Source organism: Argentina anserina, chromosome 2 (assembly GCF_933775445.1).
Source record: "Argentina anserina chromosome 2, drPotAnse1.1, whole genome shotgun sequence".
NCBI lineage: Eukaryota > Viridiplantae > Streptophyta > Magnoliopsida > Rosales > Rosaceae > Argentina > Argentina anserina.
This window is the reverse complement of record NC_065873.1, coordinates 18,202,079-18,226,215: the sequence shown is the minus strand read 5'-3', so window position 1 is coordinate 18,226,215 and position 24,137 is coordinate 18,202,079. Positions and strand designations below refer to the sequence as shown.

At 39.9% G+C, this 24,137-nt stretch overlaps 4 protein-coding genes and 1 pseudogene across 5 annotated transcripts; 4 read left to right on the top strand and 1 right to left on the bottom strand.

Moving 5' to 3' along the window:
- Nucleotides 1–1,335: 1,335 nt before the first annotated feature.
- LOC126782172 (receptor-like serine/threonine-protein kinase ALE2) lies at nt 1,336–6,928 on the top strand. Its single transcript, XM_050507362.1, has 9 exons — nt 1,336–1,772; nt 1,941–2,000; nt 2,234–2,344; nt 2,428–2,535; nt 3,060–3,428; nt 3,508–3,762; nt 4,552–4,944; nt 5,434–5,674; nt 5,893–6,928. The coding sequence occupies exons 1-9, from the start codon at nt 1,697–1,699 to the stop codon at nt 6,599–6,601; spliced, it is 2,322 nt and encodes a 773-aa protein (XP_050363319.1). The 5' UTR covers nt 1,336–1,696; the 3' UTR covers nt 6,602–6,928.
- Nucleotides 6,929–7,442: 514 nt separating this feature from the next.
- Nucleotides 7,443–13,899, top strand: LOC126782173 (uncharacterized). The gene is made up of 13 exons (XM_050507363.1): nt 7,443–7,555; nt 7,636–7,693; nt 7,804–7,893; nt 7,989–8,066; nt 8,167–8,241; nt 8,665–8,717; nt 9,111–9,261; nt 9,392–9,502; nt 9,764–9,890; nt 10,031–10,128; nt 10,374–10,512; nt 11,044–11,096; nt 13,626–13,899. The coding sequence occupies exons 1-13, from the start codon at nt 7,449–7,451 to the stop codon at nt 13,707–13,709; spliced, it is 1,224 nt and encodes a 407-aa protein (XP_050363320.1). The 5' UTR covers nt 7,443–7,448; the 3' UTR covers nt 13,710–13,899.
- Nucleotides 13,900–14,294: 395 nt separating this feature from the next.
- LOC126784092 (probable ribonuclease P/MRP protein subunit POP5) lies at nt 14,295–15,026 on the top strand (annotated as a pseudogene).
- A 487-nt stretch (nt 15,027–15,513) lies between these two features.
- LOC126782249 (FT-interacting protein 4) lies at nt 15,514–18,570 on the bottom strand. Its single transcript, XM_050507464.1, has one exon. It carries the CDS (start codon nt 18,568–18,570, stop codon nt 15,514–15,516), a length of 3,057 nt encoding a protein of 1,018 aa, XP_050363421.1.
- A 687-nt stretch (nt 18,571–19,257) lies between these two features.
- LOC126782250 (uncharacterized) lies at nt 19,258–23,581 on the top strand. 2 transcript variants are annotated; one of them, XM_050507465.1, is made up of 11 exons: nt 19,258–19,497; nt 19,753–19,862; nt 19,974–20,034; nt 20,186–21,334; nt 21,454–21,629; nt 22,011–22,095; nt 22,213–22,284; nt 22,367–22,477; nt 22,591–22,731; nt 22,867–23,046; nt 23,135–23,581. In XM_050507465.1, exons 2-11 carry the CDS (start codon nt 19,756–19,758, stop codon nt 23,324–23,326), a joined length of 2,274 nt encoding a protein of 757 aa, XP_050363422.1. In that variant the 5' UTR covers nt 19,258–19,497; nt 19,753–19,755; the 3' UTR covers nt 23,327–23,581. The 2 variants fall into 2 exon arrangements, with proteins under 2 accessions (XP_050363422.1, XP_050363423.1); XM_050507466.1 differs by lacking the exon at nt 19,258–19,497 and having other exon boundaries at nt 19,850–19,862; nt 20,148–21,334.
- Nucleotides 23,582–24,137: the final 556 nt, after the last annotated feature.

Below are 24,137 nucleotides of genomic sequence, written 5' to 3'. Positions count from 1 at the left end.
AATTGAAATTCAGTTAAACCGTTTAATTCGGCTAAGCCCATTTAAAATGCGGTTGTGGTTTATTTTTTTGTAAAACCGTTTAAAACGATTTGAGTTTGGTTTAAGCCTAAACCCGACCCGACATATCCCAATCGTAAAAACAACTAATGTCTGAAAGAAGATGACTAATTGTCTAATTTAGCCTAGAGAGTAATAAACCTACACAATAAAAATAAGGTGCTCGTAAAACCCAATTTTAGGGTGTACATTATCCTCGATGGTAAGAACTATTATTGTTAATGTGGCATAGGGTTACAAGAAACTTCAGAATCAAATTTACTCTGTCTATACCAGGGCCGGCCCTGGGGCTAGGCCTAGCAGGCGGCCGCCTAGAGCCCCTACCTAGGTAGGCCCCTGAAAAAAAAAGCCGTGTATATTTTTTAGTTAAAAATAATATTATTTATGTATATAAGGTTAAAGTGAAGTAAAGAGTTTTAGATTTTCTAAATTTTCCTTTTCGGCTGTGACTCTAGTTAATTCTTCTCAGTTTCATACAATCATACTTTGATCTTGTTTTTTCGTCGGCTATATCTATAATTATTTATATCTTTTTGTAATTGTTCGTCATTTGCTCCTCTACGAAAAAGATCAATTTTTTGTTTTTTAGTTTCTAGCATTCTTGGAAATTAGGGTAATAGAAAAAGAACAATTTCAATTTAACTATTGAATTTAACTATTCAGCTTGATTTATTCCCTAACCGTCATGTTATAGGGCTCCTTTGTATTTTTTTTCTTTTTTGTTTAAAAAAATTATTGAATTTAACTTGTAGATAAGTCTTGTATGCAAATTTCAATTTGCAAACTATGTTGCATTCATAGAAAAAAATTGTGATTACGTTAAAAGATAAGAAGCCCCATCTTTTCGCTCCGCCTATAGGCCCGAAAATCTAAGGGATGGTAGAATTCTTTTCAAATACAGTACGCAGATACTCTATTTTAAATTTCAAATTCTGACAGTCAAATTACAAGAAACTTCCTAATCAGGTGAGATGTAGTATTCTATAATTAACGCCATTCAAAAATTAACGTTTAGCGCAACAGAAAAACGGTTTTCCCCCAACTGGGATACGAAACGGCCGCGAACCTTAGAGCGTTTAGATTGGGACCCGCTCCTCCTCTTGGCGCGTGGATCACACCGCCCTCTTTACCCAAAATGACCAGGTCCTGCTGGAGCTAACACTCGCACTCACAGACAGCAGCAATAAAGTCCCTCACCTCACTCACTCTCTCTCTCTCTCTCCTCTTCTTCTTCAACCTCAAGATCTCTTCTTCAGCTCAATTCTCTCTCTCTCTCTCTCTCTCTCTAGGCCACCCACATTTTCTCTCTCTAAAACAAACCCCTCCGCTCCTCTTAGATCTTTTGCCGCATTTCATGGATCTGCAAGAGCCCGCCCACCCGCAATGTCCGGGCTCTTCTTTTTCTTCTCTCTCCTAGGGTTTTAGCTTTTGTTTCAGTAGCCGCTCACTCTTATCCTTCTCAGCCCTGCGCAAAAAAGCCATGACGAATTTGCTCTGTTTGGTCTCGAAATGCGACGGAGAGGCTCGCCGCCGGCCGCTGCTGCTTCACCGACAGTGTGGGATTCTCCGGCCAGTCTGTTCTTCTCTCCAGCTCGGAGCTCGTTGCCTCTGATAGTGTTTTCTGTGGATTTGAGAGACAATGCGTTCTCCACCGATTCTGCTTCTCCTTCCTTTTGTTCTTCTTCTCCAACTCAACTCGGTTTTCTATTGCTCAGGTATATCATCACAATTTTCAGCAATTTGGATTTGAATTTAAGTTCATATATGGATTTGTGTTTGATTATCTTTTGTTTTGTGATTGAAGTTTATATTCCACATTTTGGTGATGCTAGATAGTACTAATTAGCAGCTGTAATTTAATTCGTGTTTTCGTATGATTTCAGGGCAATTGTCACTAACTCCTCCTCAGATTTCGAATCAACAATTTTCTTTGAGAGGTTTCGGTAAGTGAGCTACTATTTGTGTGTAGTCCACTTGCCAGGGGCAATATTTTGTTTAAATGCTTAAATACATTGGTGTTGAGGTGTAAATTAACTTTTCGGAACTCATATAGAGAAACTCTTGTTGGAAATCAATGCTGCAAATTATTTGCCAGTGTTTATTTATGCGTCCTCATTCGGTTAAATTAACTTCTTTGTATAGCTTATGATATATATCGTTGTACTACCATTTGCAGCAAGGTCAATTTTGATGCGTTTTCCATATGATTTTTCAAAATTGTCGAAAAGACGAATGACCAAGCCTGCTTCAGCATCCTTTGCACCTGCACCTTCTCCAGTTTATTTAGGTATATATCACCTGAAGACAAAATTATATTGACCATATATTCCATTTCTGTGACCTGACTTGATGTTAAATTATCTATTTCAGCTCCCAGCAGTTTGCCTGCACCACCACTCCGTCATCATCATCATCATCACCATCACCATGGGAAAGGAAGACCCCATGCTGTTGCTCCCGCTCCGTCAAAAGTCCCAGGTAATAATATAGGGCCTCAAATTTGTCAGTGTCAGGGGCCATTACCTGTTACTACATCTACTCATTCAATAGATTTTTGAGATTGGTGAATATTCAAACCAAATGATATATTCAGATTTTTTTTTTTGGCTCAGAGGGCCAAGAACCCTTATTTGGCTAGTTGGGTGTCACCTTGCTTATTATCTCTAAACAAAAATTATTTAGTGCCTTATAACCACTCCTCTGCTGAGGCAATTTTTTAGTGTGGTTTAACTACTTCTGTAATCAAAATCTAATAAAATAATGGTCTGCTAATTTACATGGTTTGTAAGATGAGGTTGAGGCTTTCTTGAACTTTTCCTATCCTGGGTTAAAGGGGTAGCTAGTCCAACTTCTGCCTCCGCCTCTACTTCAAAACTAGGACTCAGATCTTGGAAACCTGAAGACATTGTTTGTTTAACTCTAAGAAACCTTTTTCATCTCTTACAATGTTTATCCTGTGTTGTGCCTTGTTAGTTACTTCTTTATCATGGTATTATTTGCAGGTTGTGATCAAGTTTGTGTGGATCCACTTACTGCATCTCCATTTGGTTCACCTTGTGGTTGTGTGTTTCCCATGAAAATCAAACTTTTACTGGATATAGGTACTAATTATATTTTTCCAGTAATGAGTGAGTTGGAGATTGAGGTTGCTGAAGGCACGTATTTGGCACAGAGTCAAGTTGTAATAACGGGTGCAACTGCTGACAGTCAAAATCAAGGAAGAACAGTAGTGGATATTAACTTGGTTCCTTTAGGAGAGAAGTTTGATAATACCACTGCGATGCTGACGTATGATAGATTTAAGCACAAGAAAGTGCCTCTCAATCTTAGTATTTTTGGCAATTATGAAGTGCTGTACATTAGTTACCCAGGTACCAATCCCAAATCTCGTATTCTTTGGCTTATTATTTGAGTATATATTGTGGTTGAGACTGAAACAATTATTATCAGGAATACCTTCTTCACCACCATATTTGAAGGGAAATGGACCAACCAGTAGTCCTCAAAACCTACCTATCACTGCGAAGTTTCCCAGAAAGAACCAGAGGATGAATATAAGAACCATTGCCATTATTGCCCTCTCAGCCTTTGTACTCCTATTGGTTATTCTTGGAGCAATCTTGGTGTTCATAAAATGGAGGAAAGTTGGAAGACCGTCTAGTGCTGTCGGTCCTGCACGCGAATCATCAATCCACAAAAGATATGGTAAGTATGGATTTTCATGTTCAGAGTTACCTGGATCCTGGTTACTATTTCATTGTCATTGCTCTTAGTTTTGGGTTTACTTTATGGGTAAGGGAGAGCAATGCACTTCTATTCCATTGTCATTGCTCTTAGTTTTGGGTTTACTTTATGGGTAAGGGAGAGCAATGCACTTCTATTCCCCACAGGCCCTCAGGAGCATACTTAGTTGGGTTGCTTATTGAGGTTGTGGTTCTCATTGTTAGGCTAATCACTTACATTGCTTGTACATCAATTTGATCTAATTATGTGAAAATTTTCACATAGGTGCATATATTTGTCAAAAACTTTCGAGCGTGTATTGGGATAAAATAGTGGTAATCACATAGTGTTTGTGTTAAAAGTTCAGAAAGCAAATACCTTTATCTCCAGCTTTTGATAATTTTGTCTTTTGTCTTTTCACTTCCCAATATTATGGTGTCTTTGGATAACCTTTGAAAGCTGGATAACCTAAAGCCAAAACCTTTTTTTCTCCAGTTTTTGTTACTATTCTCTACTTTTTTACAACCTGATATATCATGGTATCTTGGGATAACCTTGTAAAAACTAATTAACCAAAGTACCATGACTTGAGGCTGGCAAGCCAGTTAGCAGTTCTCTGGTTGTGGGATTCGTTGTTCAGGTTTATAGAGTTTGTTTACAGAATAGATGTTGACTCCATTTCATAAGCATTCCCCTTTTGTGGCTGCAGATACAGTATATTTAACTATTAAGTGTACTGTACACTGATTGACGTTTCTGTGTATCATGTAGGCACTGGGTCTATGTTATCAAGTAGCATTGCAAGCTCCACTTCAGTGTCCCTATTTTCCACCGTGCCAACCAGTATTCTCTCTGTTAAAACATTCCCGCGTTCTGAGCTTGAGAAAGCAACAAATAAGTTCAGTTCTCAAAGGGTTTTAGGAGAAGGAGGATTTGGACGTGTTTACCATGGAATCATGGAGGATGGGACTGAAGTAGCAGTCAAAGTGCTTACAAGGGACAATAATCAAAATGGAGACCGTGAATTCATTGCCGAAGTTGAGATGTTAAGCCGATTACATCACCGTAATCTTGTGAAACTGATAGGGATATGTATCGAAGGGCACACACGCAGCTTGGTATATGAGCTTATTCGCAATGGCAGTGTTGAGTCCCATTTGCATGGTATGCTTTCTTCTCAACTTTAATCTCTTTCTTTGGCTTAACATTGTTTTGTTGAATTAGAAAACCAATCTCGTCTCAATTATATATATATATATATATATATATATATATATAGAGAGAGAGAGAGAGAGAGAGGCTGGTTATAGAGCAGACGTCTGCAGTGCACCAAAAGTGCAGACGTCAGCGATTCCGGCGACGCACAACGGATAGCGCTGGAGCTCCGGCCGGCACAGACAGGAGCACCAAGGGGGGGGGGGGGAGAGCACGGCCGGCACTACCGCGCCGTCGTTGTGCGTCGCCGGTCGCCGGAACGGGCAAATCCGCACTATGCGTCCGCTTCTAATCCTCTCTGTCCATATATATATGTATATTACCAAAGTACCTGAATAGGCCTTTTGATTTCCCCTCTCTTCAAGGATTTTCATATTCAGTCTGGTTTCTTGGAAGCCTTAAAATTCATACGAATTTTATTTATGATTTCATTTCTAGGTGTTGACAAGAAAAATGGCCCTCTTGACTGGGATGCAAGGATGAAGATTGCCCTTGGGGCGGCAAGGGGATTAGCCTATCTTCATGAAGATTCTAATCCACGTGTTATTCACCGAGACTTCAAGGCTAGTAATGTTTTGCTAGAAGACGACTTCACTCCCAAGGTTTCCGATTTTGGGTTGGCTAGGGAAGCAACTGAAGGAAGTCATCACATCTCTACAAGGGTCATGGGAACTTTTGGGTAATCACATAACATGATTTAAGAATTCATTTTGAAGATCTGTTATCTTATATTTTGTGAGGCATATAGCTATGCTGTTCAGGAAATCCAGAACCTTTAATCGTTTATGATAAGTACTAAACATGCCAAATGAATTGAAATTTACCTATTGCAAGATTAAACTAATAGTCCTTTTATTTGTTATTCTGAATTTAACAGTATGGCCGATTGATTTACAGGTATGTAGCCCCAGAATATGCGATGACAGGACACTTACTTGTCAAGAGTGATGTTTACAGTTATGGAGTTGTGCTGCTGGAACTTCTCTCCGGAAGAAAACCTGTTGATATGTCTCACCCTCAGGGCCAAGAGAATTTGGTCACGTGGTCAAGACCGTTGCTAACCAGCAGAGAAGGTTTGCAGCAGTTGGTGGATCCTGCCTTAGCTGGAACTTATGACTTTGATGATATGGCTAAAGTGGCAGCCATTGCTTCCATGTGTGTTCATCCTGAGGTCACTCACAGACCTTTTATGGGTGAGGTTGTGCAGGCTCTGAAACTGATATACAACGACACTGATGAGACTGGTGGGGACTGCCATAGTCAAAAGGAGTCTTCTGTCCCGGACTCCTTTAAATGTGATCTTGCCCCTTCCGATAGCAGTTGGTGGAATGCCGGTGGACTCACTCCCCGACTAAATTACGGGCAAGCCTCTTCCTTCATTACAATGGAGTATAGCTCAGGGACCCTTGAAGACATGGAAAACAGACCGTTTTCAGCTTCAAGTTTGGTGGGGAATGAGGTATCCTTACCAATTAGACATGGCAATAGATCAGGGCCATTAAGAACCATCCGAAGCAAGCCGACTTTCTACAGAGCGAGAGGAAGTATGAGTGAGCATGGAGGTCTGCTTGGAAAGCGTCCGTGGAACGATGGATTCTGGGTTTGAAGCTTGTTAATTTTATATTTTGAATTTGTACAGTTTTAAAAAGGACCGTGGCGTTTCAAGTAAGCCATGGGTGTAGTTTAGAAGTTGAACTTCCTGCCCGAGTCCCATTTGTGGAGGATGAGAAGAAAACAAAAAGGAAAGAGAGGACTATGGCTTCTAATTTTGGAGAGTTATTGATTCATTACATACGAGCTGGATGGAGTTGTAAGTTGGATACTACTACCTTTGTATTTTCTCCCTTTTGGGTTCAATGCCTTGTTGATTAACAACTTCCCGTTATTCTAAATTTGTGAGGCCGTAAGTCATCTCCTGCTTGTAGCCAAATATAACTTATCAGATGGAAAATGTCAGGAAATTGTCAGCTTCTCATGATTTGAATCCACATTCCAACTATAACTAATTTCTGCTCTCATGGACCCATCTTAATCCAAAACCAATCTTATATTTTAAAATTGTTCTTTATACCCAAGTTAATATTGGTTATGTATTTTGCAAACATCACATCTTCTTCAAACACTTTATAAAGGTATTTCTAAAACTCTAATTGGGCAGTCATGGAAACGAAAGAAATTAAGTTTTTGATGTGAAAGCTTAACAGTGAGATTATGGAACATTCTCACAAATAAAAATCACGTAAATGACAAACAACTACGAACTAATGTATGCCGGAATCTTATCATAAACGCTTTTCTTTTTCTGATCACCGAGAATATATGTTAAATTTAATTCCGACGAATGTCGGCAAAAAAATCAAATCTTGATATAGGAATTACTAATCCAAATAAGTGTAGCTCATAGTCTGACGCCACCAGAGACGTTGCCCTCTAATCTTGATATAACAGACAAGATGCTTTCTCTTGTTTACACCACCACCACCACCCCAAACCCCCTTGTCCTCAACTCCCCTCATTTCTCTTCTTCTTCTTCTTCTTCTTCAACAACTCGCCACACCAGGTCTGCTCCCTCCTCCATCTTCTCGTCTCTCCATAGTCTCACACTCTCATCGCTTCACTTTCTAACCACCACAATTTCAGGCTCAAAATGTCGTCCTCCTCCGATTCGCTTCCGCCTCTCCCGCAAAACCGCACCGTCGTACGTATTAACCTCTCTACTCCTTTCTCCGATTCCGACTTTGCATTATTCTTCTTATGAGTTATGAGCACTGTGATGAATTGATGACGATATTAAATGTGATATGGCAGCTCGGTGTCGGCAGCATGGGCCTGGATTTCCTCGCCGCCGTCTCCTCTTATCCTAAGCCCGACGATAAGATCAGGACCACCAGCTTAAAGGTTTGCTTACAGTTTCTTCCGCCGTTGACTCTTCGACTTGCGTTGACTCTGTATTGTTACTAAATTTGTGGTGTTGAAATTGGTACAATTTTAAGGTTCAAGGAGGCGGAAATGCGAGCAATGCTTTGACTTGTGTGGCTCGGTTGGGGCTGAGTCCCAGGGTGATTTCCAAGGTGCTTGCGTTGTGGTCTCTATGTTGTTTATACAGAAGAGCTGATGGTTTTCCATTTTGAGGACGCGTGTTTAACTTTTGTAAGCGTTGCGATGTGATAGGTTGCGGATGATACGCAAGGCAGGGGTATACTGGAGGAGCTACAAGCCGATGGCGTCGATACTTCTTTTGTTGTGGTGAGCATTTCAAAGGGAAACTACAGTCTTATAATTTTGAACTAGCGCTTACGCTGCCGTAATGTGTGCGTTTGTAAGTATTTCAGGGAATCTTGAGCCAGCACATTTGTAATGTAGCTTGGTGCTACTGTAATGAATGAATGTGTAAAATGCTAGCAGCTCTATATGATGAGCTTGTCGTTGAAAGATCGGATTAGCTTTGGACATTGCAAAATCTAGTAGGGCATTTTAAAGTAACTTCATTATAAATGTGAAATTAGTGGGCAGAAGGTATTAAGAGAATTTGTAATTCCTTTCCTGTTAGAAACTGTCACTTTTCATTGCTTTGGTAGCCAAGTAATACTGCTTTGATGATTTATTGGCTCCCATTTGGTCGTACATAGATTAATATTGCTGTATTTTTGGTTTCTTGTTTTGTTTCAGGTTGCCGAGGAGGGTAATTCACCATTTACCTACATTATTGTTGACAACGAAACGTGCGTACATCTCTCTCTCTCTCTCTCTCTCTCTCTCTACACACACACACACGTATTGAGATATAAATGGAAGTTGAACATGTACGATAACAACAACAAAAGTAGATAAAGAGGGGCTAAGAAGAAATCAAAATAGAACTAATCACTTGTTTATGTTGCGAAAAAAAAAATCAAAATTTCAGAAACATTACTGTCTTTCATTCATGACCTCTTTGATAGAAACCAACTTAAACAGAACCTTAAAATTGCACGTACTTGTGTATGAATGTGGTGGTTAGTGGGCGCTGGCAATGTTGTTCAACTTTATCTATGATTTTACTTAATCAGGAATATATACAAGTTTAGCATCTTACAATGCTCTTTTGGATTCTGATCCCCATTTGACATTTTCAGGAATACTCGTACTTGTATTCATACTCCAGGATACCCTCCTATGATACCGGAGGACCTTACGCCTTCAAGTTTATCATCTGCATTGGATGGAGCAAGACTTGCTTATTTTGATGGGCGTCTACATGAAACTGCTTTAATTGTTGCACAAGAGGTAAGTATTGTCTTCATGTTTCCACGATCTAACTTCTCACTCTTAGGCTTATCTTTAGTATCTTTTTTTTTGCTTTTAAGAAAGTTGTTACCGAGTATAAAGAATAAATACCATAGTTGAAGTCTTACAGGCTACTCGCCGGAAGATACCTATATTAATTGATGCTGAAAGGATTAGAGAAGGGTTGGATGATCTTCTAAACTTGGCTGAGTATGCCATATGCTCAGTAAATTTTCCAAAGGCAAGTCATTTGTTCCTCCATGATATACCATTTGGTTCTCTATCCATACATTTCAGCTGATAAAAGAACCACCAAAGAAACTTTTTTTTTTAACTCATTTATATAATTGATTTTCAAGATTATTGCTCTTCTTCTATTATACTTTTATTAGTTAAAATAAGATACTTATTGAATATATTTCACTCAAGATATGATATGTGATTACTGATTTTACAATTAAGTTGGTCCTCATTTATTACTAAGTCTTGTTGTGGGTTACAGGCATGGACAGAAGCGAAATCTTTTCCAAGTGCTCTTGTTTCAATGCTTTTGAAATTGCCAAAGCTCAAGTATGCAATTGTGACCTTGGGTGAAGATGGATGCATAATGCTTGAGAGAAGTGTAGAAGGTATTGATGTCTTACTGAGGAGGAAACAGTATGAAACGTATAATGTGGCTTTGAATTTTGTACACATGGTCTGTTTAAAAAAAAAAAAAAATCCTTGGATCAGAAAATTTACAATTTTCATTGACATTCCTTGCCTGCAGAGCCTCCTCAGACTGAAGAAATGGACGTGGACAGCTTATTTGAAGTGCTGAAGCAGAGAAAGGATGACAGCATAGCCATACCAACTTATATTTCATCGGTAAGCCACTTTCTATTGACAATGAAGAGTAGACTCCTTTTGCTTTTTCGGCAAAATTAAATGAAAGCAGCCCAGAAGGGTTGAAAATAATTCTGCAGTCAATCATAAGAATGAGTTACAGCTGGGCAGCATCAGTTAATCAATTGAATTTTACAATAGTTGAAATATGATAACTGCATGTCATGATTATATTTGCTATTTATAAAGGTCTATTATTGTAAGTTTATCCATTTATATCCTCTCAGCCAGTGACAAAATTGAGAGCCAGCGGAATAGGGACAGTGTCTGGACGGCTATTTTTGGGAACAGCTGAAAAAATACCACCCTCTGAGCTGGTAGATACAACAGGTGCTGGAGATAGTTTTATTGGAGCAGTTATTTATGGTATGTTAATTGTTTACTGTTATCGTGCTTAACTGATTGTCAGCACCTTTTGATCATTGATAAGAAAATGTGGTTTCTGATTCACTGAGAACTTGGTGCATATATAAAATTGTATCTGTTCAGCTTCAAGAGAAGCGACTTTTTTCATTCTTGGAAGCCCTAAGAGTTAGGATTGCTAGTTTAATCTTGTTACAGTGGCATGGGGCTGTGGTTGGGCTACAAGCAGAACTCAGTAGTTAGAACTAGATAAGCCATCCATGACATACGGGATCTCAAGTCAAATCAACCTCTGTGTATTAGTTTTTTAAGAAATGATCCAAGTATTCCTTGGATTCCTAAAGTTCAATTAAAATGCTGCTGCAAATTTTACATTTTGCACCTTTCCCTCAGTCAATCATACAATATTACGATTCCTCTTAAGAACAATACAGTAGTAACAATTTGGTTTCAGAGTTCAGTTTGTCTTCCTAGTCATTGCTGTTCTCACTTGTATTTTTTTTATTTAATGATCCGGCATTTCATTGACTGCAGCTGTTTGCACCAACATGCCACCAGAGAAAATGCTCCCTTTTGCTGCTCAAGTGGTAAGTTGTCACGACCCCGAATTTCGAATGATAAAAATTCGAATTCAAAGCCATGAAAACTCTAAAACAATCTCAAATATATTGAAATCATCTTATCATAACATTGTATCGAAACTGAGTCCACATCATGACTCAGTTGACTTGAATAATACACAACCAATGGGAATGTAAAATTCACTCAATCCTCACCACAAACAGCATAAAAAAGTCTTCGACAATCTTCTGCGAAAGCCCTTTAATTATATTAATCTACACATGCAGAACTATCCCCTACACCATCGAATAGGTGCACCAGGATTGTAAACAAACCCGGTAAGCTTTGCAACTCGTATGAGAAACACAACAATATAACTCGCATATAAATACAAAAGAAAAATATTGAAAATATTTAATTATAATGTACTCATGAGTTACAGGACGACCCATCTGGTTGTCTAATAATATCTGAAAATATAAGTGTTCATGAGAATCGGGCAACCCATCTGTTTACCCAAATACATTTATAATATGGGTACGCATGAGACTCATGTACTCATCTGTTACTTCTCATGCTAGTACGCCGCCAGACATTGGGCAACCATCTGTTACCCAATATCCAAAAACATGGATACTCATAAGCCGGTAACTCATCTGTTACGTCTCATGCCAGTACACCGGCAGACAGACTAGAGCTCTAACTGCATCGTAACTTTCGCCCGGCCAAGGCTAGGTTCCGACATGCCAACACGTCCAAAGACAGAAAATGTTTTAACAAAACTCAATGTTAAAACCACGTACAATAACAATTCACCCATGTTATTGTACTACAACAAGCGACTCTTGCTCAAATAAAATATATATAGTTGCCACAGTATAATTCATTTGGAAATAAAAACGTAACAGTATATAATATAGCAACTCATATATATATATCGTATTTACCATTTTATACACATACACAACTTACTATATCATATACATGTTATAGTCGATTTTTTTTAAGAAAACGTAAATATGAGTCACCACCAAGGGTATGCTCGTCGTAGTGAGATTTACTCACATTTACCATAGTCTATAATCACTAAAATCTTTTTTACATCATTTATTAAAATAGCGTTTCACTTACCCATTAACCGTAGACGATCAAGTTCACGTAATTTAAACCAAAACATATTTTTAAAATAATTTTTATAACTAGTGATGCAACGACTATGATGACAACTCAAACTAAATTCAATAATTATAGTATTACTTCGATCATGATGATCATTGTGAGGTTTACTCACTTTATTTCCTGCGTGCAACTTCCACGACACTGAAAGTAATTTCCTCACTCGTTTCGTCGGTCACCTAATAGCATGATAAAATGCTTAGAAAATGATACGTAAAATATCATGTGACGATTTTCAGTACAGCTAAATGTTTTTCATATAAACACTATTCATGGTTTTACTAAACATTGTTCACATTTACTATTTACAGACTACTGTTCATATTTACTGTTTTACAGAGCACTGTTTACCATAACTGTTCATGGTACTATTCATGCGGCGCCACTGTTCACCGGCCGCCATAAATGACTACCAAATTTGACAACCACAATCTAAATGACATTCCTAACAACTTCCTAGTTCACCACAAAGTCTAATTCTAAGCCTAAATACTTCAATTTAACAAAACCCGAAAAGCCCCAATTTAAAAACCTAGGATTTCTTTTCTTCGATTCTCCTAGCACACAACGATTTAGGTTAAATCTTTTGGAGTGTTTGTAGTATGGAATGAGACCTTCAAAATGGGACAAAAATCTTACCGATTGGTTGCCGGAGGAGGGAGATCCGATGAGTTGAAGTTCGGCGAAATATGCTTTTTCGGGAGAACTTTCGGGGTTTACCGCTCCGAAACAGCGGCGATATGGCAGGTGGCGCTACTACCAATAGACAAGGGACGCAGCAACCTTTCAAACGTGACCGCTGCGCCGCTCTATGGTGGCCGGACGGCGGAGATCCGGCGGTCCAAAGTCGGCTGCTCATGAGAGAGAATTTTCTGGATTTTTTTGGGTGAACAGTATCCGTGAACAGTACCGATTCGAATTTCTGATTTTTCTCCCCATTTTTCTCTTTAATTCCCCTATTTGTACTATTTTTCAAAAATGTCCAAAAACTTTTTGATTCGTAACTTCTTCATACAAACTCCGATTTAGGCGTGTCATATGTCCACGAATTCGTATCGACGAATTCTACGACTTTCATACAAGAAGTTTTCTAAGAAACCCAATGAGTCAAAAGTCAACTCTTAGACTCGTCAAATTGAACGTTTCCGCACAATTAATATTTCGAACCCTTTCGTTTTCATGCTCTTCTAATAAAATTGGATAATGACCAACTTAATAATATTCGGGAACTGATTGGAAATTAGATATGAATTTTCGGGGTATTATATTAGTAAATATGTTACTGCTAAATGGCTGACTGACACAAATCATAGTTTTTTGTGGTAGTATTTTGTAACGTGTATTTGCTCATGACCTTGATAATACACTTCCAATTGCAGGCGGCTACCTGCTGTAGAGGTTTGGGAGCCCGAACTAGTCTTCCACACCGCACAGATCCACGGCTGGCATCATTTCTATGTTAAAAAGCTTCTCAGCAGTAGAACTTAGAATTCTAATATTGAACACAAGGCCTAGAAGTTGAGACCTGTCATTTCATGAGATAGAATTTTGTAAACGATAATAGTCTTGATGCAGACATCTACAGTCCCCTTGTAAACAACAGAAAGTTCAATAATGCAATTTGTAAATCTGTTTAATTTCCTTCTTACTGAAATCCAGTCAAAATTAGATTAATGATCAATTCTCAGTATTATTTACTTCTCCAGCTCCAGCAAACTTCACACACCATGGGGTCTTGTATTGATAATGGAATCTCCCACGCTTATGGCATAGTCCATCGACAATTTTCTCAGCTATTGGAATAAGCCCTAAACAGTACAAAACCCCATGGTGTGTGAAGTTTGCAACCCATTGTGTTGACTTATACATGTTGCGTCGTTGATTACATTGCTGCGATGCATGTTTCAGCTTTATAACTACTTGTCTTTTGAATTCGCGATTAAGAAATTTGGGTTTATAGCAGCTTCATATATACTTCTGCTCCTGAACGTTCCTACATTATATTTGATAAACCAAATGATGTGTTGTGAACAGGTAAAGAATAATGGTGGGTTACATTGGAGGTTATCTTGGATCCAAATAAAGAACTTGCAAAGAAAGATCCTGTTATCACTACCACATATGATGTAACAAAAGCCATCAAAGATGGCATTCTTGTCAACTTTGGGGAGGGTGGTCTGGCTTCTTCACTTGGATCGTTCCAAGGTAAGTTATGTTGTCTAATGATACTTGTGTTCATATTTTGAGCATCTTTAATTTCAAGGTTGAAAAGACTCATATTGTGTTGCACAATGTAATTTGCAGTCAAGTATGTCAATGAGATTACTAGGCTTTGTATTGTAAGAGCTTCGAGGGAGGATCATCATAAAGTATGGTCTTCAATTACCAAGGTCAGGACTCAGGAGTATTGCTGATTGCCCAGTGACTTTTGATTTGTTGAACTTAAGTGGTGAGTACAAGAACCTCAATAGATCTTACTATGACATGTTACGACTCTTTGGTTTTAATCCTTCTATTATCATGCTTAGTACTTGGTTATGCTTAACTCTAGTAGCAGATCATCTAGAAACAGTGAATCCTTGTTACTAAAACAAAGGGAGGAGAAATTAATCGGAAGTCATAGTCCAATACAATTTTCTGTTGAGGTTTTTATCATCTGTTCAACAGAAATCCATGAGAAGAAAATGACATACGCATTGGAAGGAATTATGAGTAGTCAAAAGGCCATCATACAGATTAGACCTTTGAAGCTATTGAAAGTAAGGGTCTATACACATTGATGCTTCAATCATATATTAAATAAGATCCAAACACGAAATTAATATTGGATCAATTCTCAGCTTTACTGCTCTGAGTAATACATGCAATTTTTATGTCCATAATGTTTACAGCTTTCAATATTCAGTTATATATCAGATCGAAAATGTCAGGTATGCAAGTACACATTATATAATGCCATGGAGGAATAAGCAGTTTTTAATAAACGAAATGATAGCTAGTACTTGCTTACATTCTTACATTAAGTCATTAACCCTTGAACCACCATTTCCTAGTGAACTACTACCTAAATCTGAATTAAATACCTAATGAACAGCCTACATAGTACATACCAAACAGCTAAACTGAAAAGGAAGACTATCCTACTTGCCAAACACAAAAGGCCTTCCCTACTATATATGTCCAGAAGTTATAGCTGAACTCCTAAATTAGATAGCCATGAAAAGCTCCAAACCTCTAAGATGATGATCAAGCAGCTAATTCGAAGGTCTACAACAAGCTATCAGCCCGGGTTGGCAGCCTCCTGAAAAAGCTCAAAGGTTGAGAAGGCAGCTTGCTCCTGAATCTTGGCGGCCTGAGTGCATACAATCCCAACAGAACCACAACCACCCTAATCGGCACAGCATAGAACATTACAGCAGCAATCAAGCAGAAGATCACAAACAAGAATGTAGCTCTTGGGTCTCTCCAGCTAAGCAATGCTTGGAACCTTTCACCTTGTGTAGCCACATCACCAACAACAGTCTGAATCCTCCCAGCCACGCTCCTAAGACGGTCATACCTCATCCTTACAATCTCTGCACTCCGACTCGTTGGGAATGAATCAAACTCCTCATCCAACTCATCAGCATAAACACTCTCAGCATGGGATAGATTAGTGTCCATGAAACATGGGTGACGAGGGCGGGACTTAAACCGCCACATTCCAATAAGTGCCATATATAGCAAAATCATTGGGATTATGAGCTCCGGAAATGCAACTAACAAGAAGAAAGTTGTAACAAACAAGGCAGAGCAGATTGGTTTCTGCCAACTCCGCATCAACTCCACAAATCTTCCAAAAGCAACAGGCCCTGATAGAACATTCACTAGCCTGAAGAAGTTGGCTTTGCTCCTTCTCATACTCCACATATGCGAGTCATGGTCAAGCATGTACTCCACCACCTCTCTCCCCAAAGGTGGTTCTGTCCTGCTAAGCCTCGATGCCACCACATTCATAGCCTGATACCTCAGGGTCTCCAGTTGATTCACAGTCAAAGGCTGCACAAAATGCATCTTGGGAAGCAGTGGCATAGTGTACATGTTGAGCATGTTACCCATATTGGCACAAGAAAACCTGACAGCCAGATGAAGCTCACCCATTTTCTTGACACCGGAAGGGTGCAACATCAAGAGTGGATAGGAGTGAGTGTAGACTCGATCAGACTCAAGTGTGGACAATCGGATCCTAACCTTCCCAATCCGAGAATCACGGACTCCGGCATTGTTGGCCGTGCTCTTATCAATTCGAGAATTATCAAATACCCCAATGGTTACAACAGTGCAAGGATCAAACACTTCCCAAGTGTACTGCTCATTCCACTTAGGCGACAAGCTATCAACAACAGTTCGAGTTCGAACCCATTTCTGTCCATACTTCGCAACACAATAAGAATCACTAGACCCTCCTTTCCCTTCTTTGATCTTCATTGGCATAAGCCCAGTGGCCCCTAAAATACCCATTTCAAGCACACCAATATGAGGCTTCCAAAGCCTCTTATCAGTCGGCTTAAGATCACTACTATACATTGTGGCCTCATCAAGCACATGATAACCTCCATCAAGTGAAACCCTCAAATGAATTCTAGACCCAAACCTAGTCATCACTTTGGACTCTCCAGCTGCATTGGTGAAATGGCTGCTGTTATCAAGGTTGAACCACCTCGAAACAACAGGCTTATCATCTGTCCGCCTTTCAATTGCTGCAACCGGAATCACCACTCTCCCTGCAATCTCATCACGCCCCGGGCCAACCCTATCCTCAACACAGACAAGCAAGTAGTCCTCAATTGGCTCAGCCACCACAAACATCATCTCCTCATTCCATAAAGGATTTGAGAGGCTCCTCACACTGCTAGGCTGCGCAATCCTGGTCCTCAACATCTGATTCCCAACCTGAATTTTCGCAGAAAGCTCCGGGAACCTCATCATTGCAGACCCTTTCTCCCAGGGAACAATGTCTTGAGCTTCAATCACTTTAACCCTGAGGTACCAAAGCCTTGGTGTCAAGTAAACCTTGGACTTAATAGAACTAAGCCCATCGAAATTCACGTTTGCAGCCTTGGAATGCCAAGCTTCAGCAAATGCCTCATCTGCCTGAGTCCCGAACCAAATGGAAATCATCACCTCCCCCGATTTCGACTTGTCTCCCTTCTTATCCTCCATTCTATACCACTGCGGCGCCAACTGACTATCAGGCGGAACCCTCCTCGGAACCTCATTCAAATCAAACCACACCCTCCCCAAGAAGTCATCTTTGTTCCCCTCCTTCACAAACACTTCCACCATTGAAGACTGTATGCAATCTTTAGAGAAAGCAAACACCTGACCCCACTCCACATAGTTTAAACTCACCCTCTTTGTTACCCCTCTGTAATTCCCCAACTTCACTTCAGCCACAACCTCCCCTCCACCAAAAACAGAAAAGTCTCTAGCTTTAACCACTTTCACATACAAATATTGCATTTGCTCAACAAGGTCATAAGTAGAGCTAGTTTTATCCTTTTTCAAAGACTCACCGCCGAGCTGAGGCCTCGTCTCCTTCAGTGAAAACTCCGTCATCCCATTGACGTCAAGAGCACCTCCGACGCCGGTAACTCCGACGCCGCCGCCGGAAAATGCAGAAACAGGGCCTGTTTTTATCAGAATAGGCTTCATCATCACTCCTTGATTGTTCTCAACAGGTTTTGAGTGACTGTTGGTACTCTGGCCCTGCCCTGATGACTTTGATTCTTGAACCAGCTGGTTCTGCGAAGCAATGACCGAGTTTTGGCCCTGAAGTTTCTTGCTTTTCTTCGAAAAAGCAGAAGACGAAGCAGAGTTGGAAACAGAGGAACTCACTATGCCATTAGCCCCGGTTTCTTTGACCTCTTCTCTCGTCAAAAGGTAAAGCTTCAAGCTAATCTCGCCTCTGATATGAGAGAAGAGGCTTCTTTTGTCGAGTGTATAAAGCTGAGGAATCTGCTCACCTTCTTTAGCAATATTAGACCCTGAAACTCTGACCTTTCCCAGAAAGTTTCTGCTGTTGCCGGACCTCCTCTCGTTGAATATATTGACCTCTATGGCTCTGTAGGGAAGATCAGCCACGTCCTTGACACGAAAGACTAGCTTCTCGTTCCAGACCGGGTTCAGGTCCTTGTACTTCACCTGGGTTCGGAGCCTCTGGTTGTCGAACTCGATTTCGACAAATGGGGACGATGAGCCTTCGCCGTCTTTTGGCATGAGGTTGTGGGCCGCCACCACCTCCACCACCAGGCGTACTTTTCCGGTTGCGTTGCTCACTGTCATGGCTTTGTTTTGAAAATAAACAGAAAAAATGAAAGATGAAGCAGAGATAGAACACAGAGGAATAGAAAAAACAGAAGAAAGCAGAGAGAGTTGTATGGGGGAACAAAATGTGACAAATCCGGAGGCTCAATAAAGCCTCTTCACCACTGTTGGAATCAGAAGAGCGTGCAGCACAGAGATAGAGATGAACATAAAGCGAGAGAGAGAGAGAGAGAGAGAGAGAGAGAGAGTGCTCTGTTTCAGAGGAGCTCACTCGCTGAGTTGGAAGAAGCAAAAGACAGTCAAACAATCCCACTCTTCAACTCAACGCGTGAGCACCACGAACCAATGGATAAACGAAAAGAGTGTGCGACCGAGTGGATTTAGTGGGACCCGCAGGTTTGTTTAAAAAACGTTTAACTCACCCTTGTTAAATGGGGTTTGAATACGTTGGGGAAGATAAACGGACCTTTTTCTCGGGTCGAGCATAACCAAGACCAGCTTTGTCTTCCCTTAATTAAATAGCTACAAATTGTCTTGGTGAAAAATTAAAGCACTTGCTAAGGAGAATTCTACTTCGCGCCCGGCGCGAAGATTGCCGGATGGAAAACGTTAGTTGTCCTATTCGCCAGCTGGCCTGTGAATATTTTCTTACAGCCGATTGAATTTCTCTCACGTGCGAATGTTCGAATGATTTTGCAGGTTATATTTCGTGGAATCCTCCTTTTATCTGTCCTCTGAAAATTCGGAGATCTAGCACGTAGAAAGAAAGGACCGACTCCCAAATCATTGGTGTGAGATTGGCGGCGTGTTGAGATTCTATTTGGAGCGGATTATTGATGTCGATCTGTTAATATTGCAATCGACATATTTCGCAACTGGTGGTCTAACGAGGACAATATCTGAGGATTGAAGAAGAAGATTTTTCTTATATCGGAGACGAGCAAGGTAAACACCTGTATTAATAAGTTATGTAGATTTGAAGCGGTGGAGGTGTAGGTTAGGTCGCATCTCAATTTTGTAGATTCCCAAACTCTATAATGTTTATGTTATTTTGGTTTGGGCTTTAGTGATAGACTGTTAATTTGATAAACAAGCGAAGGGAAGCGATGAATGGAATTGGAAAATGAACGGGTAGAAATCCCGTGATCAGGGTCCTGTGTGGTTAGATCCTGATTTTGTACCGGTTTATTATTTCTGCAGGAGATGTTGGGGAGCAAACATGAACGACAAAGAAGCTGTATTTCTTCTGGTGGGAAGAGAATGTGCGTGGAACAGGCAGATGGATCGGACGGCACACCTGGAAGGCGTTCGTAAGTGTCGAAAAATGTAGTTGGTTTTGAACTGAGGAAACTCGTACAGAAGGAAGATGTTATCGATAATTGAAGAACAATCGTATTAATCGTGTTCTTATGAATTAACAGGGTTTCTGGTGATGATTATGCACTCCAATCGCACAGCATGACCTCCGCACATGATGATCAGGTACCAGTATCGCGAGACGTGAATTTGATAAGTAGTATATTTCATTTGAGACAGTGAATTGAATTCGATTATATCATATGTCAATTTTATATGTAGTTCTTTGGTTTTTATAGTGTATAGTTGTGATGGATGGTGATTTTTTTTGTATAAGGTTGATGGGAGTCGTAGGACGAATGATGTTGAAATGGAGATGAATAAAATATCAGCATGTGATACAAAACAGTTAGAACGTGTAGCCGCACGCATTCCGAATGATCGCATAGTTGCGATAGAAGAGATGGGTTTTGGTTGTGTCCTAGGGTGGCGTGGCATTGAGGTGAACCCTTCGCTGTGCAAAATGCTGGTAGAAAATTTTGATGTGAAGAACTCAACCATTAACATACATGGTCGGAACCTGTCTATCACGTACAAGGACTTCCATCGTGTGATGGGCGTGAAGTGTTGGGGGACTATAGTTGATACGAACTCGTCAACAAAGGAATTAGAGATTAATCACTGGAAAAAACAATTATGTGGCGTGGATGGTGATATTAGTCTGCAGCAGCTTAGGCACATGGTGGTGGGCACATACAATGATGAAGAACTGTGGATGGTATGTTTTGCACTGTTTATGTTATCAACTGTGTTATGTCCCTCGCGGCTAGGGTATGTTGATATGTCACTGTTGGTGCCGCTGACCCACCCAACTGCCATAAGGAAGCATAACTGGGCTGAGTTTGGCTACAGAAAGATGGTTGATGGAGTCAGGATGTACCAGAGCTGCGAATCCACTTATGTAGAGGGATGTGTATTGTTTCTCCAACTCTTTTATCTCACTGTATTGCGCGAAAGAACATGTTTATTTCCCACTATGCCATTGCCAGTAAGGTCATGGGATGAGAAGATGTGTTGCAGGATGTATGAGAGGGTAGAAGAGTTAGGTGGGTTTTATGCACCGAAAGGTGTGTGGGTGTCGAAGAGGTACATGGGCACCGGATCAACTGATTTTGGAGGTTCCTATGATAGTAGCACGGGTCTTAAAGCCAACGTTGTTGATGATATGGCTGACCTGAGGTCTGACATGAACTACATACAACAATTAATTGTGAAGTTGCAGTCCGCCGTGTGTGTACTAGGGCCAGAAATTTTGCAGCTAAGGGAGGCCCTCTGCACATTAAAAGGGTCAGCCTGTAAGGAGTTATCTGAGGACGAGATTACCGTGCTAGTGAGGAAGGTAAATGAAGCTGTTGTTGCTAAAGGAGGTGGTTGTCTGAGAGCGGACGACATGGGGGATGATTTAGGAGTTGAGCAATCGCCTAATGTAAGTAAATGACAATTATTCATATTTAGAGTTTCGTGGAATTTGTTGTCAATACTTTTGTGCAGTGTTCTATGAGACATTAGTTTTTTACCGTGATGAGATGTTTTGATGTTATTCAGAGGGAAATGAGACAAGGGTATGATGAAGCAAATAAGGATGCAGATGATAGAACCCAGCCACTGAAAAAACCGGGAGGGAGGAAGTACCATGGCATAGCTGACCTGTCAGCAAAAGAATCAGACCTGTTGTCCTACTTATTCAGCCGCAAAGGCCGGAGCGAAGGGATTCTAGAGAGGTTGGTGGTAGATTTTGTATTAACATTTTAGAATTTTTTGTTTTATCTTGTTTTTTGGAATGATCATAGTTACTGGACTTGCTCAGGAAATATTATATTGACTGACGTTATTCTGTAGGCCATTTGAAAACAATACTATTTCAAACGTGGTAATTGAGTAGTTTTTTATAATATGACAAAGATTTATGATGGGGTAGTTGAGGATATAATTTTTTTATAGGGAAATCGGATGTACCCTAAGTTCGGGTCTATGTTCATTATTTTTATTGCCCGGGATCTGTCAAATAGTTTACTAGGATTAGTGATTGAATGGATCCGTTGTTAAGTTTCCATACTAAAAGTGGATTGTAAAAGCTCAAATTTCGTTAATACATCATGCAGCGATGAAATAGGTCGATATGGTCTGTATAGTGTAACTCGTTGGGATTTAAAGTGCCTCTCTGCAAAACAGTCCATTAGTAGCGAGGTATGTGTGATTTTTTATAACTAACAGACAGTTGTAAATTTTGTTCAAATCTATAGTATGGCTTTTGTTTCAAAATTGTGACCATAATGCCGGACTCTGTTCTGTAACCTGTTTCAGATAATCAACATCATGGGAGGCTATTCTGTTGGATCTAGCCGTACATTCTGGTTCCTGCCAACTTATTTTGCTGTAAGTGTAGAAATTGATGAATAGATAAATTATAAAGTTTTGGCATATAATTGGCCAATCACTTTATTTGTTGTTCATGCAGGAGCGTGCCGTGGAATTTTCCAGCGGCCATAATAAGGAGAGTCATATTTCCAGCACCATCACCGTATGTGGTTTGCGGACATTGAAGGGCCAACTACACGAATGCAGCAATGTATGTTTAGTTTTGTTTTTTTTAGAAATAGTTGTTGTTTTATGGTTGTTTCTGATACAATGTGTAGTGTGGCTAAGTACATACATGTAAAAAAATATTATCCCATGTTGCAGATTTTCATCCCTGTTGAGGATGTCGCCGCGGATCACTGGTTTCTTGTTGTGCTTAAAGTGCAGGACGGTGAATGTGAGATATGGGACAGTGTACCTGACCCTCGGGTCGAACAGCGCAGGCTGGGATATGCCCACTCATGTGTATGTTATATTTGTAAACAGACATAAGATATGTTAACTAGAAAAATGTTAAAAATTTAGTTTGTTTAGATCAGTTGTCTTTTTGTTTTAGAGTTTAATGTCACCAAGGTTTGTTTGTTTGTTTGATTATTGCAGATCAATTTTGTTGCCAAGGTATTTCAGGGCGACATACGGTGCGATCCCATCTTGGTTAAAAAATTTGCCAGTTTTTCTGTAATCTATCCTGAAGACAACCCCACTCAGATTCACAACTATGATTCTGGGATATTTACTATTAGGAATATCCAATACTACAGGGAGTGCTGGTATGAAGGGGTGAGTACTTTATGATGTTACTTTTGGTGTTGATTACGATTCTTTTAACGAGATAGAATGGAAATTTATTGTTATATATTATATGCAGTTTAACTCAGGGGATCAAAGGGTTAGGCTTGGCCTTGAAATTGTTAACCACCCATTGAACGACCGGGCAAAATCAGTGTGGGACTCGGTGTACCGCGAACTAAAAGAGAAAATAAATGACACTGGAGTAGTAACGTCATCTATCCCTGCTGGGGGAATCAAGTTTAAACCCCGCGTTGCTCGGCGCAATTGATCATTATTGGCAAATGACTTTTGAACTGTTCTACTTTGACCTGATTGTTTTCCTGTTTCGGTGTAATAACGGGCCAAGTATTTCATCACTCGTTTGTTTTATTACTGACGTTATGGACAGTTTCAACAATTCCCGTGGAGGAATGAAGTGTTGTGTAAAATCGGGTGATCAGTTGTAACCTGACCATCTTATAACCAATATAGTTGTCCAACACATTAACGGGGAAACCCCATTTGCCTGTAATATTTGGTAATGCTAGACTCTGAGTTTACTGCCAAGTTATGTTAATATTATGTTAGGGGTTATTTATTCAGAGGGTTTGATCTAGCAGTACCCTATTTATAGATATTAGGTGTTGTTATGCATAATTCATAAAAATACAAAGTGCCTAAAGTGTCCATTTCCCGTTATGTTATGAAGTTTTGCAGAACCTCATGCTGGCAGAAGCCTTGGATCTCCACGTCTCCGGATGTGGTTAACCGATTTATGGTATGTCTTTGTACTAGCTAGGAGAAGGCTTCATAAAAGAAGGCTGACTAAGATGAACAAGGTGAATAAGTAGACAGAAATGGTGGATAGATAACCAAATTCATCCAAAATGAAAAGTGTTTCGTTTTTTGTATGGACCACCGCAACAATATGATGGGCCTTGAATTTATTATTGTAATTATTTTCTAAGTACACTAAATTATACATAGGTCGGCCTGCCCACGAGGCCTATATATATAAATCTAGAATATATATTACTGTTAGCTGGAATTGTTCCTCCCAAAAATCTTGCTTTGAATAAGCACAGTGCCTATTACTCGTC